The following is a 25,895-nucleotide window of genomic DNA, read 5'->3' as shown; positions in this document are numbered from 1 at the left end:
ATCTGCACAGATACTGCGCCTAGACAGGCATCTTTTAGAATTAGAACCGTGAGTCCACCGTGTCACATCTGCACAGATAATACACATACACAGGCATCTTTCAAAATTAGAACCATGCGTCCACTGTGTGACATATGCACAGATACTGCGCCTAGACAGGCATCTTTTAGAATTAGAACCGTGAGTCCATCGTGCGACATCTGCACAGATACTGCGCCTAGACAGGCATCTTTTAGAATTAGAACCGTGAGTCCACCGTGCGACATCTGCACAGATAATGCACCTACACAGGCATCTTTTAGAATTAGAATTGTGAGTCCACCGTGCAACATCTGCCCAGATACTGCACCTAGACAGGCATCTTTTAGAATTAGAACCGTGAGTCCACCGTGTGACATCTGCACATATACTGCTCATAGACAGTCATCTTTTAGAATTAGAACCGTGAGTCCACCGTGTGACATCTGCACAGATAATGCACCTACACAGGTATCTTTCAAAATTAGAACCATGCGTCCATCGTGTGCCATCTGCACAGATACTGCGCCTAGACAGGCATCTTTTAGAATTAGAACCGTGAGTCCACCGTGCGACATCTGCACAGATACTGCGCCTAGACAGGCATCTTTTAGAATTTGAACCGTGAGTCCACCGTGCGACATCTGCACAGATAATGCACCTACACAGGCATCTTTCAGAATTAGAACCGTGACTCCACCGTGCGACATCTGCACAGATACTGCACCTACACAGGCATCTTTCAGAATTAGAACCGTGACTCCACCGTGCGACATCTGCACAGATACTGCACCTAGACAGGCATCTTTTAGAATTAGAACCGTGAGTCCACCGTGCGACATCTGCACAGATACTGCGCCTAGATAGGCATCTTTTAGAATTTGAACCGTGAGTCCACCGTGCGACATCTGCACAGATAATGCACCTACACAGGCATCTTTCAGAATTAGAACCGTGACTCCACCGTGCGACATCTGCACAGATACTGCACCTAGACAGGCATCTTTTAGAATTAGAACCGTGAGTCCACCGTGCGACATCTGCACAGATAATGCACCTACACAGGCATCTTTTAGAATTAGAACCGTGAGTCCACCGTGCGACATCTGCACAGATACTGCACCTAGACAGGCATCTTTTAGAATTAGAACCGTGAGTCCACCGTGTGACATCTGCACAGATACTGCTCATAGACAGGCATCTTTTAGAATTAGAACCGTGAGTCCACCGTGTGACATCTGCACAGATAATGCACCTACACAGGTATCTTTCAAAATTAGAACCATGCGTCCATCGTGTGCCATCTGCACAGATACTGCGCCTAGACAGGCATCTTTTAGAATTAGAACCGTGAGTCCACCGTGCGACATCTGCACAGATACTGCGCCTAGACAGGCATCTTTTAGAATTTGAACCGTGAGTCCACCGTGCGACATCTGCACAGATAATGCACCTACACAGGCATCTTTTAGAATTAGAACCGTGAGTCCACCGTGTGACATCTGCACAGATACTGCACCTACACAGGCATCTTTCAGAATTAGAACCGTGACTCCACCGTGCGACATCTGCACAGATACTGCACCTAGACAGGCATCTTTTAGAATTAGAACCGTGAGTCCACCGTGCGACATCTGCACAGATACTGCGCCTAGACAGGCATCTTTTAGAATTTGAACCGTGAGTCCACCGTGCGACATCTGCACAGATAATGCACCTACACAGGCATCTTTTAGAATTAGAACCGCAAGTCCACCGTGCGACATCTGCACAGATACTGCGCCTAGACAGGCATCTTTCAAAATTAGAACCATGCAAACATCGTGTGCCATCTGCACAGATACTGCGCCTAGACAGGCATCTTTTAGAATTAGAACCGTGAGTCCACCGTGCGACATCTGCACAGATACTGCGCCTAGACAGGCATCTTTTAGAATTTGAACCGTGAGTCCACCGTGCGACATCTGCACAGATAATGCACCTACACAGGCATCTTTTAGAATTAGAACCGTGAGTCCACCGTGCGACATCTGCACAGATACTGCACCTACACAGGCATCTTTCACAATTAGAACCGTGACTCCACCGTGCGACATCTGCACAGATACTGCACCTAGACAGGCATCTTTTAGAATTAGAACCGTGAGTCCACCGTGCGACATCTGCACAGATAATGCACCTACACAGGCATCTTTTAGAATTAGAACCGTGAGTCCACCTTGCGACATCTGCACAGATACTGCACCTACACAGGCATCTTTTAGAATTAGAACCGTGAGTCCACCGTGTGACATCTGCACAGATAATGCACCTACACAGGCATCTTTCAAAATTAGAACCATGCGTCCATCGTGTGCCATCTGCACAGATACTGCGCCTAGACAGGCATCTTTTAGAATTAGAACCGTGAGTCCACCGTGTGACATCTGCACAGATACTGCACCTACACAGGCATCTTTCAGAATTAGAACCGTGACTCCACCGTGCGACATCTGCACAGATACTGCACCTAGACAGGCATCTTTTAGAATTAGAACCGTGAGTCCACCGTGCGACATCTGCACAGATACTGCCCCTAGACAGGCATCTTTTAGAATTTGAACCGTGAGTCCACATTGCGACATCTGCACAGATAATGCACCTACACAGGCATCTTTTAGAATTAGAACCGCAAGTCCACCGTGCGACATCTGCACAGATACTGCGCCTAGACAGGCATCTTTCAAAATTAGAACCATGCAAATATCGTGTGCCATCTGCACAGATACTGCGCCTAGACAGGCATCTTTTAGAATTAGAACCGTGAGTCCACCGTGCGACATCTGCACAGATACTGCGCCTAGACAGGCATCTTTTAGAATTTGAACCGTGAGTCCACCGTGCGACATCTGCACAGATAATGCACCTACACAGGCATCTTTTAGAATTAGAACCGTGAGTCCACCGTGCGACATCTGCACAGATACTGCACCTACACAGGCATCTTTCACAATTAGAACCGTGACTCCACCGTGCGACATCTGCACAGATACTGCACCTAGACAGGCATCTTTTAGAATTAGAACCGTGAGTCCACCGTGCGACATCTGCACAGATAATGCACCTACACAGGCATCTTTTAGAATTAGAACCGTGAGTCCACCGTGCGACACCTGCACAGATACTGCACCTACACAGGCATCTTTTAGAATTAGAACCGTGAGTCCACCGTGTGACATCTGCACAGATAATGCACCTACACAGGCATCTTTCAAAATTAGAACCATGCGTCCATCGTGTGCCATCTGCACAGATACTGCGCCTAGACAGGCATCTTTTAGAATTAGAACCATGAGTCCACCGTGTGACATCTGCACAGATACTGCGCCTAGACAGGCATCTTTCAAAATTAGAACCATGCGTCCACCGTGTGACATCTGCACAGATACTGCGCCTAGACAGGCATGTTTTAGAATAAGAACCGTGAGTCCACCATGCGACATCTGCACAGATACTGCGCCTAGACAGGCATCTTTTAGAATTTGAACCGTGAGTCCACCGTGCGACATCTGCACAGATAATGCACCTACACAGGCATCTTTTAGAATTAGAACCGTGAGTCCACCGTGCGACATCAGCACAGATACTGCACCTACACAGGCATCTTTCAGAATTAGAACCGTGACTCCACCTTGCGACATCTGCACAGATACTGCACCTAGACAGGCATCTTTTAGAATTAGAACCGTGAGTCCACCGTGCGACATCTGCACAGATAATGCACCTACACAGGCATCTTTTAGAATTAGAACCGTGAGTCCACCGTGTGACATCTGCACAGATACTGCACCTAGATAGGCATCTTTTAGAATTAGAACCGCGAGTCCACCGTGCGACATCTGCACAGATACTGCACCTAGACAGGCATCTTTCAAAATTAGAACCATGCGTCCATCGTGTGCCATCTGCACAGATGTGGAAATGTAGCTCGTAACTGAACATTATCTGCGCCATCTTGTCTCTCCCCAGCGCGACACACAGAAAAACGCACGGCAGCCATTTTAGGCACTCTGGTCTCTCTCCCTGCTCATTGCCGATCGCCGGCGCATTCCCCTGCCGCTGCGAACATCCCCCCGCGCGCCGGCCACCCCCGCTCTCTCATACATGGGCCATAAACCCTCTCCTTCTGCGCGACCCTGCCATGTAACCACATCCCACGCCTGACCGACATCCCATACATGGTCATACATCTCTTTGATAACCCCCTTCCTCTGCGCCCGATTGTCCGAACCGATCCCAGGCCATCACCTAGCCCAGCGGATGCAGTTTATTGCCCCTGCTGTAAGGGAAACACCCCACATCAAAGGGATTACAGTAGATCAAGGCCCCCCACCCCCTGAGACCCGACACACACCCCTGGGAATTGGCGGAATGTCCAGCTGTGTGATAGCCATCTCCTACTGTGGGTGGTGTGGGGACTTCTACTGTAGCTATGTGTGGGAGCGGATCTGAGCCGGGGATTCTGAGGATGTTCTTTCATGTATCAAAGCGATCTCAAGAATGTGCCATGTATGATAAACCTGCAATAAAGTCATAAACGTGTGTATAAGAGACCAGGTCTCAGAGATGCAGTTAGAGCACCTCGTGACGATACCTTGCTGTCCGATCTGATGTGTTCTACTCCGACGGAATAAAAACTTTGTTTCCTGCCTTCCAGTCTCCGGCGCCTGCCTCTTTGTTGGTTAATTTTCGAGTGGTATAAGAGGCGATTACCGCCGGGCAATACTTGAAACTGCAACTGCCACTACCATATTTAACAATTGGCGTCCCAAACGTGGGGCCCATCAGCGACACGTGGATCCAGTGGGAGAGGTCCTGACGACAAAGTGAACGACTGCAACGATCGGGAAGAGCTCCTGCCTGATAGACCCTCGTCTGGCAGCCGATCATCCGAACTTCACTGGTTCCGAGCAGACCTCTCTCGAGTGATCTACGGTCCTGACTGGGAACCATCAGGAGTGCCGCAGCAATAACGGAGAGTAGAGGACGATCGGGCGCTGGAGGCGGAAGACGAGAAAACTGTCCACGCGGTCCGGGTAAGGTCGTGAAATACGACAAATTACTAAATGATTGACTAATTGATTGAAAATACTAGTATTACTTATTGATTGTTCTTTTTGAGGTATTCGCTGCCTACAAATGGAGAAGAGTAGAAATACTCTCTCTTCCTTTGCAGATAGTGAAGGGTAGGTAGCGCGGACTTTTGTCCCCCATTGTAATCTGTCGCGCCTATTTTCCTCCCCACTGATTGATTGACCGAATATTGATTGTTTTGAAGAATAGTACTTCTTGAGATATTCTCTGTTTGCAAATAACGTAGAATAGAAATATTCTGTCTAGTCTTTGCAGATAGTGAAGGGTAGGTAACGCGGACTTTTGTCCCCCGTTGTAACCCGTCGTGCCTATCTCTTTCTCACCATTGATTGATTGATTGTCCGAACACCGGTTGTTCGATATTGGTTCTTTGGAGGTATTCTCTGCTTACAAATAACGTGGAATAGAGATATTCTGTCTAGTCTTTGCAAGCAGTGAAAAGATAGGTAGTGCAGACTTTTGTCCCCGTTGTAACCCGTCATGCCCGTCTTCTCCCAACTGATTGGTAGTTGGTTCTGCCCGGACCGCTTATTAGAGATGAACCATCCGGCTCCTCTGGAAGGCACCCCTAATAAGGACATGTTTACTAAATATGGACTAGTCGCTGTAGCTTATAGCAAACTATGGCACAAATATACAAAGAAGGACTCCGAAAGTCAGTGGCCACTGATGGGATCCTTTGACGACCATCAAATAGAAGCACTAGAAATAGCTCTACGTAGTAATAAAACGACGCCTACTATGCTTGACAGTATCGGCATGTGGCGCAAAGAAGCAACACAACGGAAAAAGAGGGAAGAAGTAAAGGCAGAAAGGGAATTACGAAAGGCAGCTCACCTTGCCGCTAGAAAGTTAGAGGAAGAGATAAAGGAGAGAAAGGAAGCTAAACTAAAACAAGAGTCTGAAACATCAGGCCAGTGCCCTGTTAGGACTTCCTCTACACTCTACCCTGAGTTGCCTTCCAAGCAACGAGCGAATGACGAATTGCTATTAGGTCCCCCGATCATCTACATGCCCCCTCCATACGCCCCCTCCCAACCTGTAGTACAGCACCCGCAACCCCCAAACGCAAGTGAAAGCAGTACCAGGGCCTCGGTCCTCACGGCCTCCGCGCCGGCCGAGCCTCTTGTACTGAACACAACGTTAGCAATAACGTTAGATGACCCTGAGATGAGAAAGAAAGATTCCGCCAGAATGAATCGACTAACAAAGGATGAACAAGCCGGAATCAATGAGGTAGTAAGGACACTAGTAGAACGAAAAGAAAGTGAGGAATATGTAACAGACATGTATAACTCGTATGCCGACAACCGCAGACGACACTTTGTCGTACGACTTTGTTATCACACCCTGAATGCCTATGAGGATAGGTACCAAGATAGAGGTCCCGAAGGCTTAGCGACCTTGTATAGGAAGGTAGACATTGGGGAGGAAGGAGAGGGCGATGTAACGAACCTCTTCACTCGTACACTCGAAGTCTTCCGGCATCTTAGAGAACACAGACAGACAACCAAAGCAGAGACCCCCATAGCGACTGAACCCCAGGCAGGGAAGGCTGATACCATGATGCCCATCAAAGAAGCCGCCCCCTACTGGGTCCCCCCACGAGGTCAGGGAACACACGACGACATCAACCACCAAGATGCGAAGGGGAGGGTTGTATATAACTGGGTTTACCAGCCATGGGACCGACAAGACATCTTGACCTTTAGAAAAACCCAACCCGACTTAAGAAAGAACCCGACGGCCTTCTACACCGAACTAGGTACGGCCTTAGGTTCAACCATAATGACTTTAGCGGATATCGATTTGTTCTTCGGGTTATGTCTGCCGGCCGATGTGTGGAAGCAAATCCGGAAAGTCGACCACGCTGAGCCGTTCGGATATACCTGGGTACAACTCGATACCATAGATAAGCAGCGAGAACCTGGACAAAAACCCCTAAAAGCCATATTGGAACTCCCAGACAAGATCGTACAGAAATTGAAGACTCTAATCCCAGAAAGAAAGGTAGACTGGTCAATAGTGACGGCTTGTCGCCAGAAACCCCAGGAGGATGTGTCTGAATACTTCTCTCGATTCGAGACAGTGTTTTCCGATTATAGTGGCCAGGACATGACCACTGCAACCGGACACCACCTCTTTGTCCAGAATTATGTGAAGGGTCTGTCACAAGAAGTCTCCCAGAAGCTACAGACCAGCGAGAGTAGTTGGGCAGCCTCCAAACCTGCTGCTATCCTCCAGATGGCCCAATACTACGAACATCAAAAGAATGAGAACGATAGGGCGTCCGAGAAAAAGAAAAAGGAACTAAAGGAGAGGGTAATGATAGCACAGTTGCAAGGGGTGACCATAGGAAGGGAGCCCCCTAAAGGAAATTACCAACCAACCGCCCCTAGAAAGCTACCCCCTAGAGACCATACACCTGCACCCTACACTGGACGAAGAGACTTAGACGGGAACCAATGTGCGTTCTGTAGAGGGTTCGGACACTGGAAATCCCAGTGCCCGGTCCTCCTGGAAATGAACAAAAATAGAGACACCAGAGACATAGTATATGACCCCAGAAGTAGAGGACAGGGACGAGGGTACACGAACGACACCGCCAACGATAGGCCAGGCAGACCAAGCATCTTTGATCGCCCCCGACAGAACCAGTGCCAGCAGTCCGACTACGAAAACACCCATGACTTTGCATAGGACCGCCAGGGGCAAGGGAGGGATCCAGTCGAACTCTGTGTTGACCAGCAAGGTCCTTACGTCACTGCTAAGGTCTTGGGCACAAAGTCCCCATTTCTGGTAGATACTGGGGCGACACGTAGTGCGTTATCTAAACGACTGATTCCTAGGGCACCCTTGTCTGGCTCACACGTAACCTCAATAGGCTTCGATGGAACGCCCTCCACTAACCCCTTGTCAGCACCAATCTCCTTTGACTTAGAAGATAACACCACTGACACGACATTCCTGCTCTCCTCCAACACCCCCGATGCTATTATGGGACTTGATCTGCTAAAACATTTCCGAGCTACCATCAGATGTTCCCCAGACGGAGTGCGAGTCATCCTGCACGATAACCCGGATCTGTTCAGGTCTTGTCTCACACAACGTATGTTCTCCATAACCAATGCTGACTTGTCCCTACTCGACACGTTACCCTCACACCTATGGGCAAAGACCGGCTCGGACGTAGGACGCATGGTGATCGACCCCGTACACATAACTGTCCGACCGGACGCGGTGCTCCCAAAACTTCCACAGTATCGGATATCGCCCGAAGGCGAGAAGGCCTTGGTGGAAATCATCCAGTCCCTAGTCGATGCAGGAGTGGTAGAAGAAGTAGTCAGTAATGTTTGCAACAGCCCTATCCTACCCATTGTTAAGAAGCAAGGCGAGGGAGATGAGAAAGCATACCGCTTCATTGTTGACTTGCGAGAGGTTTACAAAGTAGTCATACCTCAGTACCCCGTGGTCTCGGACATCACCACCATCCTCACCCTGATTCCGTCCACTGCCACCACCTTTACCGTTATTGATCTCAAGAACGCATTCTTTTCCATCCCCATCCACCCAGACAGCCGCTACCTGTTCGGCTTCACCTTAAAAGCCTGTTCATACAGATTCTGTAGGGCACCCCAAGGCTACACTGAGAGCCCCAGCATTTATAGCCAAGCCCTCAAGAGACAACTAGATGCAGTCCAACTACCAGATGGAGTGGTGTTAATACAGTACGTCGATGACATTCTTTTGGCGGCCGACACCACTCCACTTGCAGTCACAGCCACCATTCACCTCCTCCACTTCCTTGCGGAGAACGGTCACAAGGTCTCCAGGAAGAAGTTACAATTCTGCCAACCCCAAGTAACATACCTAGGCCACCTCCTATCCAAAGACGGGAGGAAACTTACACCTGACCGAATTCAGACCATCCTAGACACCCCTGTCCCCAAAACTCAGAAGCAAGTGCGGTCCCTGGTCGGCCTCACCTCCTTCTGTCGACAGTGGTTGCCAAACTTCAGCCTTATTGTAAAGCCTCTGCTTTCCCTGCTAGCTAAAGACGCCCCCTTCCCCCTCCCCTGGACACCCGAATGCCAGTCCTCCTTCAAAGAATTGCGAAATGCCCTTTGTTCAGCACCAGTCCTAGGAACCCCAGACTACACTAAACCTTTCTCCCTCTACACCCACGAACGGGAGGGATGCGCGTTGTCTGTCCTAACCCAGTCCATAGGTCCTAAACAACGCCCTTGTGCCTACTTCTCTGCTACTCTTGACCCTGTAGCCAGAGCTTTGCCCGCCTGCCTTCGAGCAGTAGCCGCCGCTGCTGTCTCTATCTGGCAAAGTGAGGGGATCGTGCTCTCGAACCCCCTCACTGTGTTAGTACCCCACGCAGTTGACACCCTCCTGAACCAGACCAAGACTCAACACCTGACTAGCGCACGACTGACTGGTTATGAACTGACTCTGCTTGCACCCCACATCACATTGAAACGATGCACCACTCTGAATCCAGCTACTCTGCTACCTCTCCCTGACACTGACCCCAATGCGTCCCCTATACATGACTGTGTGACCCTCACCGACGAACAGACCAAGAGTAGGGTTGACCTCCGAGATACTGCCTTCCCAGATCCTGACGGAGAGCTGTGGGTAGATGGCTCATGCATCAAGCTCCCCGACGGCACCACCTCAGCCGCCTATGCAGTCACCACGGCCCGAACAGTTGTCGAGACAGCCCGCATCACACAGCGATCCGCACAGGCGGCTGAACTGATTGCTCTCACACGAGCATGCATCCTAGCAGCGGGGACAACCGCAAACATTTACACCGACAGCCAGTATGCCTTCGGGGTGGTTCACCACTTTGGGCTCCTATGGAAGGAGAGGGGATTCCTGACTTCCCATGGCACACCCATCCTACATGGAGATCTAGTCTCCGCTCTGACCGAAGCAGTCCTCCTCCCCACACGGCTAGCTGTGATCAAATGCCAGGCACACAAGAAGGTGACAGACATTATAGGACAGGGAAATGCGCTGGCTGACATCACTGCCCGAACCACAGCCGAGAATAGGTCAACAACACGCATGTACGTGACCAGGTCACAAACTGAGAAACGGAAGGATGCTAGGGAAACGATTAGGGACATCCAATTAGCCAGCTCACCACGCGAAGTGACTGAATGGGCACGGGTGGGATTGAAGGACGATGACGGTTGCTGGCAAACTAAAGACACGAACAAATGGTTGCTACCTGACTCGTTCCTGATTCCCATGCTAACCATGACACACTCCCCCGCGCACATAGGGTCTGCCCCCATGATCGAACTCATCTCCAAGGTCTGGCACAACGACAAGATCCCAGACTCAGCCAAACGTCTGGTCCAACAATGCCTGGTATGCCTCCAACACAACCCTGGTAAAGGAACTGCTGTACCCCGGGGAGGGTTTGGGGTTCCTAATCATCCCTTTGAGGTCCTACAGATGGACTACATCCAGTTAGAAAGGTGCCAAAGCTTGAAGTACGTACTTGTCGTTGTGTGTGCTTTCAGCAAGTGGGTAGAAGCTTACCCGACCCGCGACAACACTGCTATGACTACCGCAAAGGTATTGCTGAAAGAATTCTTCCCCCGTTACGGCCTTTGTCGAATTTTGTGGAGCGACAACGGCCCCCACTTTGTAGCCGAAGTTATCCAACTCATCTTAAAGGGGTTGGGTATAAAACAAAAGTTCCATGCGGTCTTCCATCCCCAATCTGCAGGCTTGGTTGAGCGACATAATGCCACACTGAAGCTCAAGATAGCCAAAATAGTTGCCACCACAGGACTGAAATGGCCAGACGCTCTCCCGCTAGCATTGCTATCAATGCGTTCCACTCCCACCAAACACCACTTAACCCCCTACGAGGTCGTCTTCGGGCAGCCCATGAACCTTTGGACCGCACCAAAACCAACATCCATTCACGACGTCCCGGACGTCCTCATGTCTGACTATTTGTACAACCTAACTAAAACATTGTCTGTTATCCATCAGCAGGTGCTGCAAGCCATTCCCGATGCTTCCAGGGGCCCCGGACACGATATCCAACCGGGAGATTTCATCCTAGTGCGTAATTTCCAGCGTGCAAGGAGTCTGGAGCCCCGGTGGACGGGCCCCCTGCAAGTCCTGATCACCACCCGAACAGCTCTTCGAGTGGAGGGGAAGCGCAATTGGCTGCACGCACATCATTGCAAAAAGGTATCACCGACCCTGACGACAACCGACAACATCGCCGGCCAAGAAGAACTCCTGGACGAAGACCGACCATCCCTGAGCTGCTACCCGGATACAGAGACACTTGAATTAATGAAATGTCCCGATCCCACTGTCCCGTCCAAAGAAGGGTATAACCTGCGACGAAAGGAGGGAACTTCGGCTAAACAGACCACAAACTAAGTTGAAATCTCGAACTGGGAGCCTAATCACCTCAAAGGCCTCCAGAAGAGAAAGTAAACAAAGTCTGTGTTTCTGCCCGCTACCGAGTCCCTTGAAGGTGATGGAAGCGCCCGACATGAAGATGATGGAAGCAACCGACATGAAGATGATGGAAGCAACCGGACGTCTGAATACCCACTACAAAAACCCAAAGACTGACAAAATGCACAGCTCAAAGACTATCGCGCTTTTTATTACCCTACTCTTTTGCCTTCTCCTCATGATCACCTTCTGGATCGTGGAAGAGAGTGCACCCGCTCATGAGACATTGTTGACCACTGTCCAACCTACCACCATGAAAGAACACCATCTGATCTCACTTTCACCCCAACTCCGAGAAAGGCGTAAGGAGTTCTGGAATAACTCTTTTGTACAGTTGCTCCACCAACAAAATCTTGCCGCCAATGCAACCAACTGCTGGATCTGTGGACTGCTGCCACATGCCACTGGACATTCTATCCCTTTCATCCCTTCACCCTTCTCTGTCCATGGCTCTTGCCTCGCTTGGCTAATCCTCCTGCAAGAAAGCTACAAGGACAATGCTACTTCCGGCAAAACAATGTCACACTTCTACCATGGGTTCTGGCTGAACAGAACTGGAAAAACTTCTGCTCCCTTCTGTCCTTTGAAATCAAACACTTCCTTTCATATGGACATCCCTGCCAAAGAGCGAGTTGAAATGCAGGTGTTCAACAACCCAGCCAGACCCACCTTCTCTTACCTCCGGAAACGAACGGCCGCCACCCTGACGGTGGCCCTATCCGTCATCAACATCACAGGTCTTGTGTGTATCGAAGGTCTGGGAACGCAGCTGGTGGGCCACAGTTCCTGTCTCATCACCCGAACATTGGACTCAGTTGACCCACCCTCCTTTGTTACCTCCCCAAATATGTACTTCGTCTGTGGTACTAAGGCCTACACCTGGCTTCCGAAAGGGTGGGGAGGCACCTGCTACATCGCTTTTATCCTTCCTCCAACATATGTGGCTCCAGCAAACCATCACCGGCAGAAACGTGCAAAGGACATTGTACCAGCCGACTCCACTGGAGCACAGTTCTTGGATGCAGTAAAGGGACTTGTTCCACTGTGGGGTCCAATGGCAAACAGCCGTGCCATCCGGCATCTGACCCAGGCAGTCGAAACCACAATGAACATTACAGCCGGCATCCTCACCAACAACACCGCTGAGCTTCAGGCCGTCCACCTGGTAGCTCTTCAGAACCGCCTCGTTCTAGACGTGGTTCTGGCTGATCGTGGGGGAGCATGCCGCATCATTGGGTCCAGCTGTTGTACCTACGTACCGGATAACTCACCCTCAGTCTACAAGGCGATTGAACACCTCCACAGACTTTCCGCAGAGGTTCATCAGGAGCAAGAAGGATGGACGCTTGGGAGTTGGTTTTGGGACACTATTAAAAGTTGGGGGTGGAGGTTGTTTACGTTTATCCTAATACCAATTGTGATCCTATGTGGATGTTGCCTAGGGATTCAGTGTTTGCCACCCTTATGTTCGCTCTTCATAAACTGCATCTGCCCTAAGACTCTGAACTTTGAAGCAGAACATATGAAAGCTTTATACGAGGTAGAAGTTCGTGGCATTATGGGGATAGATCCGAACTAAACAAGCTGGCGAGATATGTTAAAAGGGAGGACTGTGGAAATGTAGCTCGTAACTGAACATTATCTGCGCCATCTTGTCTCTCCCCAGCGCGACACACAGAAAAATGCACGGCAGCTATTTTAGGCACTCTGGTCTCTCTCCCTGCTCATTGCCGATCGCCGGCGCATTCCCCTGGCGCTGTGAATATCCCCCCGCGCGCCGGCCACCCCCGCTCTCTCATACATGGGCCATAAACCCTCTCCTTCTGCGCGACCCTGCCATGGAACCACATCCCACGCCTGACCGACATCCCATACATGGTCATACATCTCTTTGATAACCCCCTTCCTCTGCGCCCGATTGTCCGAACCGATCCCAGGCCATCACCTAGCCCTACGGATGCAGTTTATTGCCCCTGCTGTAAGGGAAACACCCCACATCAAAGGGATTACAGTAGATCAAGGCCCCCCACCCCCTGAGACCCGACACACACCCCCGGGAATTGGCGGAATGTCCAGCTGTGTGATAGCCATCTCCTACTGTGGGTGGGGTGGGGACTTCTACTGTAGCTATGTGTGGGAGCGGATCTGACCCGGGGATTCTGAGGATGTTCTTTCATGTATCAAAGCGATCTCAAGAATGTGCCATGTATGATAAACCTGCAATAAAGTCATAAACGTGTGTATAAGAGACCAGGTCTCAGAGATGCAGTTAGAGCACCTCGTGACGATACCTTGCTGTCCGATCTGATGTGTTCTACTCCGACGGAATAAAAACTTTGCTTCCTGCCTTCCAGTCTCCGGCGCCTGCCTCTTTGTTGGTTAATTTTTGAGTGGTATAAGAGGCGATTACCGCCGGGCAATACTTGAAAGGTTATCAACTGCAACTGCCACTACCATATTTAACACAGATACTGCGCCTAGACAGGCATCTTTTAGAATTAGAACCGTGAGTCCACCGTGTGACATCTGCACAGATACTGCGCCTAGACAGGCATGTTTTAGAATAAGAACCGTGAGTCCACCGTGCGACATCTGCACAGATACTGCGCCTAGACAGGCATCTTTTAGAATTTGAACCGTGAGTCCACCGTGCGACATCTGCACAGATAATGCACCTACACAGGCATCTTTTAGAATTAGAACCGTGAGTCCACCGTGCGACATCTGCACAGATACTGCACCTACACAGGCATCTTTCAGAATTAGAACCGTGACTCCACCGTGCGACATCTGCACAGATACTGCACCTAGACAGGCATCTTTTAGAATTAGAACCATGAGTCCACCGTGCGACATCTGCACAGATAATGCACCTACACAGGCATCTTTTAGAATTAGAACCGTGAGTCCACCGTGTGACATATGCACAGATACTGTGCCTACACAGGCATCTTTTAGAATTAGAACCGTGATTCCACCGTGTGACATCTGCCCAGATACTGCGCCTACACAGGCATCTTTTAGAATTAGAACCGTGAGTCCACCGTGTGACATCTGCACAAATACTGCACCTAGACAGGCATCTTTTAGAATTAGAACCGTGAGTCCACCGTGTGACATCTGCACAAATACTGCACCTAGACAGACATCTTTTAGAATTAGAACCGTGAGTCTACCGTGTGACATCTGCCCAGATACTGCCCTGAGATAGACATCTTTAAGAATTAGAACCGTGCGTCCACTGTGTGACATCTGCCCAGATACTCCACTGAGATAGACATCTTTTAAAATTAGAACAGTGAATACATGGTGTGACATCTGCACAGTTACTGCCCTGAGATAGAAATCCTTTAGAATTAGAACTATGAGTTCACCGTGTGACATCTGCCCAGATACTGCACTGAGATAGATATCTTTTAGCATTAGAACCGTGCGTCCACGGTGTGACATCTGCCCAGATACTGCACTGAGATAGATATCTTTTAGCATGTGAACCGTGAGTCCCCTGTGTGACATCTGCACTGATATGGCCCTCAGACAGACATCTTTTCGAATTAGAACCGTGAGTCCACGGTGTGAGATCTGCACAGACACGTCACTGCGATAGGCATCTTTTAGAATTAGAACCATGAGTTCACGGTGTGACATCTGCACAGATATTCCCTTGAGCTAGACATCTTTTAGAATTAGAACAGTGAGTACACGGTGTGACATTTGCACAGATACTGCCCTGAGATCGACATCTTTAAGAATTAGAACAGTGAGTCCACAGTGTGACAACTGCACAGATACTGCACTGGGATAGAAATCTTGTGGCAAAATGTATACAAAAAAACCATACTGGTTCTGTGCACAGAGATGGCAGCCATCATGTTTGTTCTTAAAGCAAAAAAAAAAAAAGAAAACATTCAACGATGGCCAGTTTGCACATGCATACAGGGTGGCCATCTTTGAGTGAATTTTTTTCTGCTTTACAAGGTGGCTTCTGTGCCTGCACGCACAGGAGTGATCTAGAGGAGGGCAAACGCATTTGCATAGATGAGACTCTTTTGGCTTTGCCAATGCTTATTCAGATATCTGTTAATAACTGTTAAGCTTTTTCAATAATTTATTGTCCATAGTATTTGCGACTTTCATAGGTTTCAATACTCCTTTTGCAATTTAATGATAATACAGCCAATTAAAAAGAATTCACAATAATAAGGAGAGGCAACTAAAGAAATGTATTAAAAAATGCCTAAAAACTCAGTTTGAGCAATCATGTGTTTTCCCAAACAGTTAAAAAAAGTTGTAGTCAGTGGTGGTCCTGCGCTCAGGCTGAGGAGCGTCGCCCCATTGCTTTTTAGCAGTGAAATAAAGAGAAAATTAAATGATAATAACTCTCCTTACTGTCATTTTTTTTTGCGTGAGGGGGCGGGGGCAGGGAAGCATTGGTAGCACCCTTCTAAGTGCGCAATGACTGCTTGGCCAGCCCTCTCGGGCAACCCAAAAATTATTGAGCACTTGCATGTTCTCCATGCAGGCTGCATTACAGTCAGGCTCCCAGTCAGCGTCTGTGCCCCGAAACACAGCACTCAGACTAATCACAACGCTGCTAAGGCATCGTTGTGATCGGCTGACTGGGAGCCTGGGCGTGCTTCCTGTTGTCCAGGTCAGCGAGGGAGGACTACGGAGGAGAGGAAGTGGCGGGAAGGTAAATTTTGTATTTGATTTTTTGCTGCCTGCTTCCCCTGCATCCTCCCACCCCCTCCCTCCGCCTCCCTTCCTCCGATCCGTGCTGACCGCCGCTGGTTGTAGTTTCATTGTGCCTTCTCTGTTACATCTTCTGTTTCTGCCGTTCCATTTGTCTAAAATGAGTTAATCCGGTATGGTGCGGCCTTGACCACTGTCAAAGGTAAATGAGCGTGGATGCTTCCCACCTGTTGCCCTGTAAAACTCATTGCAGCTGAACCAAATAGTTACAAACACATTTTCAACTACTTTAATAAGCCCAAACGGCAAAACACCAAGAGCTACAGTGGATTTTAAAGAGTTTGTTTTGAACACATTAAATATAAGGGCATTAAATTCATGTTGCCATCAAAAGGTGAAGAACTATGTAATTTTAGCATTAATAGCAGATTTTTGAGTCTCTAAAAGTATATTAGGAGTTGATTGGAATTATATGTATTATATACTTACTTTCAGGGCCTTCGTCCAGCCCTCTTCATCCATTGGTCTGTTGTTGTGTCATTCACATTTTTCTTCCGCCTGCAATACCATCCAGAATGGGGCAATTGGTCACCACACTGCAGCCAATGGCAAACTTCACTGTGTGTGACATCATTCTGTGCTTTCAAAAAGAGCACATTCACACACAAAGTAGTTCCTGGGACTACAAAACAAGAATTGTGAAACCTGAAAGGCTGGTGTCTAAGGCCAAATCTATTGGCTTTGCCAATGCTTGTTTTAGTTTGCTTTCAATACTATATGGGCGTGCATTGCTTTTCTCCCAGCCACTTTGTTTTGTTATTTATTCATTTATTTATTTGTAAATTCTGTGAGGATACATTAGCTGTACACTGTTACTGACTCACCTCCATTTGCTGATCTACCCCTTACCCTGCCCTACTACCTTCCTTTTTTTACAAATTACTTTTGCAAGGGCCCGGCAGCTGCACAGTACTACCAGGTCACCCGCATGCCCCAGTTTGCACAACCTCCCACGCATACTTTATTTTTTATTTACGGTTCAAAGTGGAGAGTCCACCATCTTCGAACGGTGAACTAAAAATAAAGATGGCGGACACGGATGCAAAAAAAAATAAAAATCACTGTTCTTGTGTATTCATGCGTGCTGCACAAGTTGTAATTAGTTTTCTTAAAGTAAAAGAAAAAACATTAAAAAATGGCCCCTTTGTGCATGCAGTGTCCATTTTTTATAATTTTTGTTTTGCTTTAACAAAACTTTTTTCAAGATGGCCTCTGCACATGCACCGTAGCCAAGCATGGGAATAAAAAGCATGTGGCAAAGTCAATAACTTTCATGGGTGAGACCTTTAGGCGTTGCCAATGCTTGTCCATTTATCTGTTAACAATTTGTATAAATTGTTAATCATTTATTGCCACATCTCATAGTCTTCAATACTCTTTTTATAGTTTAATGATAATTAAGGCACTTTAAAAAACATCACAATGAAAACGGGTTGCTACTAAAGACATTTCTACAAAAAGATGGATAAAACTCAGTTTGAGTAAACGTTAATTTTCCCAAACACTTTCAAGAGAAAAAATATATCTAGTTACTTGAGCTTGGCTTTCTTACAGCCGCTGTTGTTATTGAATTCGACTATAATTAGGTGTACCAGAAATTTAATATGGCGCGGCCTACCCATGATCAAATATTTTTCAAAGGTAAAAGAGTGCGCGTGCTGTCCATCTGTTACCCTGTCAGACACATGGCAGTCCAGCAAAATGGATTCGAACAAATAAACCATCACTTTTATAGGCCCAAACCACCAGAAGGGCGAGAGCTACAGTGCATGTTTTAATAGCTTGTTTTGAGCACATTAAATGAAAGGGCATTAAATGAATGTTGTCATAAAAAGGGGAAGCTGGATGTAAATTAAATTTTAATGTCATAGTTTTGGGGCTTTAAAAGTAAACTGTGTCCTGCTATGAAAAGTCTTGCTTTAATCTGAGCATGGAGTATTTAATTCTCACCATGTTTTCATTGGAAGGGTTTTATTCTTTTTATTTTGCTTTGAGCACTCTATGAGTGTGCATCACATTCTGCTCTCTCTTCCCCACCCATTTGTTTTTTAAATATTTATTTATACCTTTTGCGAGAACCATCAGCTTCATTGTTCTTCTAACTATTTTTGCATGGGCCTAGCCTAGTTCACACACTTGCTCAGTTTTACATTGCATTCTACACACACTTTAATTTTGATTTACCATTCCAAAATGGCCATCCGCCATCTTGGAATGGTAAATTAAATATAAATTCTAAAAATGACTAATGAGTGTGGAAAATATTCATTGCACTTGTGTGCACACGTTGGTAGGCCATGTTGTAATGATGTTTCTTAAAGCATAAGAAAACGTATTCATAGAAAGTCACCGTGGACTTGCATGCACAGTGGCCATCTTCGATAGATTTTCCTTCTGCTGTTAGAAAAATCTTTACAAGATGGCTGCTGCACTTGCACACAGAGTGGCCAGCCAGAAAAAAAAACCATTGGAAATCCAATAGAATTCATGGATGAGACCTTTTTAGCCTTGTCAATGCTTGTTTATTTGCCTGTTAATCTTTTAATCATTTGAATAATTTATTATCCTTCTTATTGCCACACCAGACAGACTTTAATACTCCTTTTTTATAGTTTAATGATAATTGAGAGGGTTTGAAAAATTCACAATGAGAAGAGGTTATAAAGAAATGTTTAGAAAATTATGCCTAAAAACTCAGTTTGACCGATCATTCATTTCCCCACATTAGACATATAAAAAAGTTGTTGTTCCTGGTGGCTCTGGTTGATTTATATGATTTTTATGGCCTCCTCATATTTTAATATGGGGCGGCTTTGTCCATGATCAAATATTTTTCAGCGGTAAAGCTGTTGCCCTGTAAAACACACTGCAGTTGAACAAAATGGTTTCGAACAAATAAACACTTACTTTTACTGGCCCACAGCGCCAGAAGGCTGAAAGCCCTAGTGCATTTTATAAAGAGTCTGTTTGGAAAATCATTACATGAAAGGACATTAAATCAACTTTCAGCCAAAAGAGAAGCAACGTGCGAGTTAAACATTAATCCTAGAGTTTCGATTCTGTCACAATATACCAGGTGATTGAAGGACTAGACTGGCAGAGCGAAGGTGGGAGTGGCAGCCACAGAGGGATAGTTGGCAATGGCAGTCACAGAGTGAAGGTGGGAATGGCAGTCACAGAGTGAAGGTGGGAATGGCAGTCACAGAGTGAAGGTGGGAATGGCAGAGTGAAGGTGGGAGTGGCAGATTGAAGGTGGGAGTGGCAGCCACAGAGTGAAGGTGGGAAAGGCAGTCACAGAGTGAAGGTGGGAATGGCAGAGTGAAGGTGGGAGTGGCAGAGTGAAGGTGGGAGTGGCAGCCACAGAGTGAAGGTGGGAATGGCAGTCACAGAGTGAAGGTGGGAATGGCAGAGTGAAGGTGGGAGTGGCAGCCACAGAGTGAAGGTGGGAGTGGCAGCCACAGAGTGAAGGTCGGAGTGGCAGCCACAGAGGGATAGGTGGGAATGGTAGTCACAGAGCGAAGGTGGGAATGGCAGATTGAAGGTGGGAGTGACAGCCACAGAATGAAGGTGGGAATGGCAGTCACAGAGTGAAGGTGGGAATGGCAGTCACAGAGTGAAGGTGGGAATGGCAGAGTGAAGGTAGGAGTGGCAGCCACAGAGTGAAATGGAAGTGGCAGCCACAGAGTGAAGATAGGAGTGGCAGAGCGAAGGTGGGAATGGCAGCCACAGAGTGAAGGTGGGAGTGGCAGTGTGAAGGTGGGAGTGGCAGCCACATAGTGAAATGGGAGTGGCAGAGCGAAGGTGGGAGTGGTAGCCACAGAGTGATGGTGGGAGTGGCAGTGTGAAGGTGGGAGTGGCAGCCACAGAGTGAAATGGGAGTGGCAGCCACAGAGTGAAGATGGGAGTGGCAGAGTGTAGGTGGGAGTGACAGCCACAGAGTGAAGGTGGGAATGGCAGAGTGAAGATAGGAGTGGCAGCCACGGAGTGAAGGTGGGAGTGGCAGCCACAGAGTGAAGGTGGGAGTGGCAGCCACAGAGGGATAGGTGGGAATGGTAGTCACAGAGCAAAGGTGGGAATGGCAGATTGAAGGTGGGAGTGACAGCCACAGAATGAAGGTGGAAATGGCAGTCACAGAGTGAAGGTGGGAATGGCAGTCACAGAGTGAAGGTGGGAATGGCAGAGTGAAGGTGGGAGTGGCAGAGTGAAGGTGGAGTGGCAGAGTGAAGGTGGGAGTGGCAGCCACAGAGTGAAGGTGGGAAAGGCAGTCACAGAGTGAAGGTGGGAATGGCAGAGTGAAGGTGGGAGTGGCAGAGTGAAGGTGGGAGTGGCAGCCACAGAGTGAAGGTGGGAATGGCAGTCACAGAGTGAAGGTGGGAATGGCACAGTGAAGGTTGGAGTGGCAGCCACAGAGTGAAGTAGGGAGTGGCAGCCACGGAGGGATAGGTGGGAATGGTAGTCACAGAGCGAAGGTGGGAATGGCAGATTGAAGGTGGGAGTGACAGCCACAGAATGAAGGTGGGAATGGCAGTCACAGAGTGAAGGTGGGAATGGCAGTCATAGAGTGAAGGTGGGAATGGCAGTCACAGAGTGAAGGTGGGAATGGCAGAGTGAAGGTAGGAGTGGCAGCCACAGAGTGAAATGGAAGTGGCCGCCACAGGGTGAAGGTGGGAGTGGCAGCCACAGAGTGAAGATAGGAGTGGCAGAGCGAAGGTGGGAATGGCAGCCACAGAGTGAAGGTGGGAGTGGCAGTGTGAAGGTGGGAGTGGCAGCCACATAGTGAAATGGGAGTGGCAGAGCGAAGGTGGGAGTGGTAGCCACAGAGTGATGGTGGGAGTGGCATGGTGAAGGTGGGAGTGGCAGCCACAGAGTGAAATGGGAGTGGCAGCCACAGAGTGAAGATGGGAGTGGCAGAGTGTAGGTGGGAGTGGCAGCCACAGAGTGAAGGTGGGAGTGGCAGTGTGAAGGTGGAAGTGACAGCCACAGAGTGAAGGTGGGAATGGCAGAGTGAAGGTAGGAGTGGCAGCCACGGAGTGAAGGTGGGAGTGGCAGCCACAGAGTGAAGGTGGGAGTGGGAGCCAGAGATGGAAGAGGTTGCTTGAGGTAATGTCTGCTGTGGGACCAGTCCAATTGCTCCACTCACAATAGTAGTTATATTGTTAGGGGTGTGCTAAATTTGAGTAGTTGTCTTGAAATTTCTCCAAAATTATGTCAAATGCAATTCAGTCATTTAGAGCTATATTTTAGCACAAATTGAGTTTTTGCATCAGTTTTTGATGCAAGATTTCTATTCAAAACACCAAAGAACTGTGTACAACAGCAGCTTGTGTTCTTTTGATCTCATGCGTTCCTGGTAAATGTTTACTGCAAATGGAGCATTCACTGTAAATTTTACAGCAAATGGTGCGTAAATATGTGACGTCGCATATTGACTTTGGGACTCATTATGATCTTGGGCGGTTTGGAAGTGCCCGACTTTAGGTTGGCAGTTTTGACCACTGTATTGAGATGCGATCGCCCGTAGGGCAGCTACAAACATCCATTTTTCAATGGAAGGTTTTGCAACGGGCAGAAAAGGCCTGCTGCATCGCACAAGCTTCCATTGAAAAAGGAATGTTTGAACACATCCCTGCACCGTGTGTCTGGCACCATGCGGTAGCTGCCACACCCTTGTAGGGATGTTTAGGGGGACACCTATGGCTCCATAGCAGAGGTCTAGGGGGGATAGGGCCCTATAAGGGGCTCCAAAGTCACTTTCCAACAGCCTTTCCATGTCGAAAAGGCCGACATGGAAAGGCTGTCGGAAACCAACATTTTAATCCCGACGGCGGAGCCAAGGCTGGTTCCGCAGTCATTCAAGGGATTACAATTGCAATCTGTGAGCCCGTCGGAAGAGGAGCGAAATCCCCCCGTGTGTTTCGCTCCGACCACCGCCATCATAAGACTTCAGTCGGAGGAAAACCCTTCATGTCGGGCAGAAAGCCTCCAACAGACTGTTAGATGGCTTTGCATCTGACATCCAATTCAAACCTTATATTTTGAGCATCTCACATAACAAACATATTGCAAAATGTTTAAAAAATATACGAATTACGCCGGCGTAAATTTTATTTCACCCAGGACTAATTGTCATCTATGTAGAAACCAGAACATAAATATTGACACGTCTCCCCCAGGCTTAGCATGACTATGACATGATTATGTAATCGAGTTATGTTATGTTCCATTATGCTATGGTATGCCACGTTATTCTATCAGCAGTTTAATAAAACCTTCTGCCATTAGCAGGGCCCCATTCTGCTTTGTCTGCGGTTCTGGGATCTCCATTAAATGTTGTTCATGGTTAGCAGAGATTTGTAAAATATCTACTTTGATGATGGTTCATCTTGGTTAAAGTGCACATAAAACCAGTTTGATTTTGCCAAGGATGTTTGTTTTGTGTGTGCTGCACCTAGTCACGTGAGTGAAAGCCACATGATGCAGGATTTTCAGAAGAGGAAGTTGCTGTAGTAACGTTGCTAACTCTTTTTCACTTCGAAATGATTACATTTGGGTGAGAGGCATGCACACAAGCAGGAAAACAGGAGGCAGCTGGATTCCATCTGCGAAGGAAGCAAAAGAAATACAAATTAATGTTGTGTCTTCCCAATTTAAAACTAACAATGCACTTTTAATAAGCAGAGGAAGTGGCGACAGCTGAGCAGACCCAAACAGGAGACGTTGCGCTGTCTATTCTGTCAACACAATGGGACGCAAAACACACTTTTTAAGTACTTAATCAAACACCTGCATGAGCTTCAGGCTTCTAATTATTACACATTTTAATGTTTTCATTTTCATATTTTAATTGGAGTTCCTTATGCTTGAATGAAAGGCACTAGCCCTGTGTAAAACTTAAATATGCTTTGCAAAGTTTGTGAATTTCACTTGACACGAAATTCGCAAATTAGTAGACATTTTCAATACAAATTTCGTGTAACTTTTTTGCTGAGCAAGACTGTTTCAAGCAGGAAATTAATCGCCTGACTTTTTTATGTGATTATGCCCTTGTGTGAACATTTCATGCGGCCATACCCGCAAACCAAATTTGACCCCACCCAAGCGAATTCACAGGTATGTGCATCGAAATTTAATTGAGTTTTGCAGCATTTCGCTAAAAAATTCACAATTTCGCACACCCTAGATAAAAGGATGTTTAGGCCTTGATTCAGTCTTTGTTTAAATAGAATTTGTTGTGCATACATTTGTTTGCGGGTTTGGGCCCAGCTCGATCATTCCAAAAGCTGAAAGCATAAGTCTGCAGGAAGGTATCCAGGCAGACAGCGAAGGAATGAGTACCAGCCTCATGCCCCCGCGCAAGGGAGACCTGCACCAAAGCACTACGGGTAGACGCGGCGGTGGCATCTCCACAATAGCGGTGTCTGAGGTTGGTAGGCCTAGTGATTCACAACTCTGATTGCTAGTCGTAGTTTAAAAACTAAAGAGGGGGTGCACACACAAGGCAATATGGATGGTGGCAGCACTTATCTCCCCCTCTCCGCCTTGTCCCTCGCCTAAGTCTATCTCACTTTCCTAGACTGAAAAAAGTGCCACCCCGCCCACTGTGCATTGCTTGCCCGCCACCCAGACCTGTGTTGCCTTCCTCAACATCTACTCAGCCGCGGCCCGTGCAGGTAAGCGCGGTGGGGTCAGGTGGGGGGAGATTTCAACATACGACCACAAGGGAAAATTCATGAATTATTTAATTTTCCCTCGTGGTCATCTGTCGAATCCCCCTCCCCAAACCTTCCCACCGCTCATCCCTGCAGGGGTCGCGGCTGCATCTACTGATGTTTCATGGAAGGGTGCAGCCTTCCAGATCACCATTATCTCCTTAAAGGTGTCCCTCTCGGACACATCCTGAAGCAGGTACTGGTGATGGCGAGGCCGGCATTCAATTAATGACATAATCAGGGAGAATTTGTAAACTTTCGCTGCTACCATTGGGCTGGGATGTTTTTCCAATTTTAGACAACTGTGTATATATAAGAACAGATACTCACCCCGCCTACTTAAGAATTTGCAAGCCCTGAATGAGGCAGTCCATGGAGGACAGGGAGGAAAGATGTGGGGAGGTGATAAAAGTGGGAGAGAAAGAAAAACTAAGGGGGGGGTGTGGGGTAGAGACCCAAAGCATTTATGCATGCTGCTGCCCTATGCCAAGCCATGTGCAGACCAGGCTGGGCTCTCAGATGTAAGGAATCTCCAGAAAGGGTCTCTAAATTCTCTTCTCTCCCTGAACCCCAGAGTTATCAGTAATGCTGCTTGGAATTAGAGGATCCTGGACCAGGCAAACTCGTACAAGAAATGTCCTTGTACGTAGGTCACTTTAGATTTCAATCAACTTTGATTGAGGTCTTTTAAAGCAGTAATACTGTACAGAAGGTGGACATTCCCATTATCTACAAACCGCAAAAACAGAACTCACCAACCTCACCACCTGGACCTCACCCTCATTTCACCATCTGGCTAGAGATCAAAATGTGTGATTGATCATTCTCCTCACTGTGAATCAACAGGGGTCTTCCCAAATCTGGGGAAAAGAGCATCATCTACAAGGCCAGAGATTGCGTTACTTGAGAACGGGCTTCCATGTTCGATGAAACTGGTCCCTTTGTCAATCTTATCACATTGTAATCCAGCTTCTCATGTGCTAGAGGGCTCTAGAACTGCTGAAGCAAGTGCAGATGAGTAGGAGGGTCATGTTGGCCCCGTCTTGTCAATAATGCTTGTTTCGCATCTCCGGGGAGCTGGTATATCCTCTTGAATGCAAAGAATAAGTGTCCTCAATTGGGAGACCCAGCACAATCATTCCTAGAAAGGTCAGCCCCGAGATCTGTGATATATTTGACATCTGGAGCAGAGACACCTCTAGGTCCTAACCAGCCACACTCATATTCTAGGTGCTCAAGATAGTGCTATATACTGGATGCTGTGATGTGTTTGTTTTGTCAATATTGTGCTGTAAGCTTTATAGGCCAGAGTCGTAATGTAGGCCCCCGCAGTGCGCGGGCCCCCAACCCTTTATACGCCCCTACACCTTACTGGGCCCCCATTGAGCCCAAGACAATCAATATCTGTGAGATTTGGGAGTCTTAGGGGCCCATCATCACATCCTGCAGGGGCCCCATCATTTTGTGTTACTCCACAGTTTTGGGCTCCTTTTGCTGCTCAGTACACCAGTCATTGTGCATGGGTCCTTTACTCTCTTCAGTTTGACGAACCATCCTATTTCCATCTCCTCCTCGGTTGGGTATAGTCATCCTTTTTTCCGCATTATTTCCCAATTGTTTCCTGAGCATTAGGGCCCGCAGCCGCTGACGCAGGTTCTGTCTATTTGAGGAGAGAGTGGCTTCTTGTAATGGAGGTTAAAGGCATCTATGTCCACTCAGTAATGATTTATACAGACCCTTCTAACTCTATGAAGCAGCATTTCCTGTGTGAAT

The 25,895-nt window shown here is 47.8% G+C and overlaps 2 protein-coding genes across 4 annotated transcripts in view; both read left to right on the top strand.

The window, feature by feature from the left end:
* PDE2A (phosphodiesterase 2A) overlaps positions 1-25,895 on the top strand; it is a 1,179,840-nt gene that overhangs the window by 607,887 nt on the left and 546,058 nt on the right. The window lies entirely within an intron of this gene.
* On the top strand, positions 11,678-13,240 carry LOC146806077 (uncharacterized). The gene has a single exon (XM_085620584.1). It carries the CDS (start codon positions 11,681-11,683, stop codon positions 13,238-13,240), a length of 1,560 nt encoding a protein of 519 aa, XP_085476710.1. The 5' UTR covers positions 11,678-11,680.

This window comes from Triturus cristatus, chromosome 8, assembly GCF_964204655.1.
Source record: "Triturus cristatus chromosome 8, aTriCri1.1, whole genome shotgun sequence".
NCBI lineage: Eukaryota > Metazoa > Chordata > Amphibia > Caudata > Salamandridae > Triturus > Triturus cristatus.
This window is presented reverse-complemented; position numbering and strand designations above follow the sequence as displayed.